Source organism: Aureococcus anophagefferens, assembly GCF_000186865.1.
Source record: "Aureococcus anophagefferens unplaced genomic scaffold AURANscaffold_96, whole genome shotgun sequence".
Classification (NCBI taxonomy): Eukaryota; class Pelagophyceae; order Pelagomonadales; family Pelagomonadaceae; genus Aureococcus; species Aureococcus anophagefferens.
Window position 1 is genome coordinate 11,227 of NW_008705646.1, and position 902 is coordinate 12,128.

Here is a 902-nt window from a genome sequence, read left to right on the forward strand (position 1 = left end):
CGCGGCTCCATGGCGTACCTCAAGAAGGCCATGGGCGACGCCATGCGCGGCGGCCAGAAGCCGCCGACGCCGAGCAAGGAGGCGCCGCCCGCCGAGAAGGCCTCCTAGCTACCGCCCGGCCCACGAAAGACCGAAACCTCGACCGCATCCGCCCTCGGACCGCCCGCCCCGCCGCGCCGCGCGGGGCCGGCGCAGGGCGCGCGCCGCCGCCTTTTTTCTCGCACCGAGACGCGGCCGCGCCCTACATCATCGCAGAGCCACCTTTATCGCGGGGGAGGTGGGGTTGGTGGGCGGTCCGGGACCTCGCGAGGCGGCGCGGCCGACGGCGTCAGAGGCGTCCACGGCGGCGGCAGCGGCGGCAACCGAGGCGAGCTCGCCTGTCTGCGGCAGCAGTGCCCGAGGCGGCAGTGAGGCGCGCGCGGCGGCCGCGGACGAACTCCCAGCGTTTACACGTAAAACACCGCGCGCGCCGTCGCTCCGCCGGCGGCGCGCGACGACGCACCGGCGCGCGCGATGCCCGACGCCGTGGCCGAGTGCCTCTTCGAGATGCTCCTGACCGAGGCCGTGAAGCTCGACTTCCCCGGCGAGGGCCCCATCATCGGCCCCAGCGGCGAGACGGCGAGCTCGCGGCCCGAGCTCCACGGCTACGAGGTCGGCTACCGCTTCGTGGAGCGCATCGCGCAGGCGCGCGCGCTCGCCGCGGACCACCTCGAGGCGATCAAGTTCATCTGCAAGGACGTCTGGAACGAGATCTTCGGCAAGCAGATCGACAAGCTCCAGACGAACCACCGGGGCGTCTTCGTCCTCAAGGACTACACCTTCCGCTGGCTCGCGCGCGTGAGCTCCGACGACGCCGAGGCCATGAAACGCGTCACCGCGAACATCCTCCAGTTCCCCTGCGG

The 902-nt window shown here is 72.5% G+C and overlaps 1 protein-coding gene across 1 annotated transcript; it reads left to right on the forward strand.

The window, feature by feature from the left end:
- Positions 1 to 612: 612 nt before the first annotated feature.
- Positions 613 to 900, forward strand: AURANDRAFT_7259 (hypothetical protein; the record flags this gene model as incomplete). The annotated part of the gene is made up of 1 exon (XM_009043988.1): positions 613 to 900. A coding segment is annotated over one exon (288 nt), but the record flags the coding sequence as incomplete, so codon positions are not given.
- Positions 901 to 902: the final 2 nt, after the last annotated feature.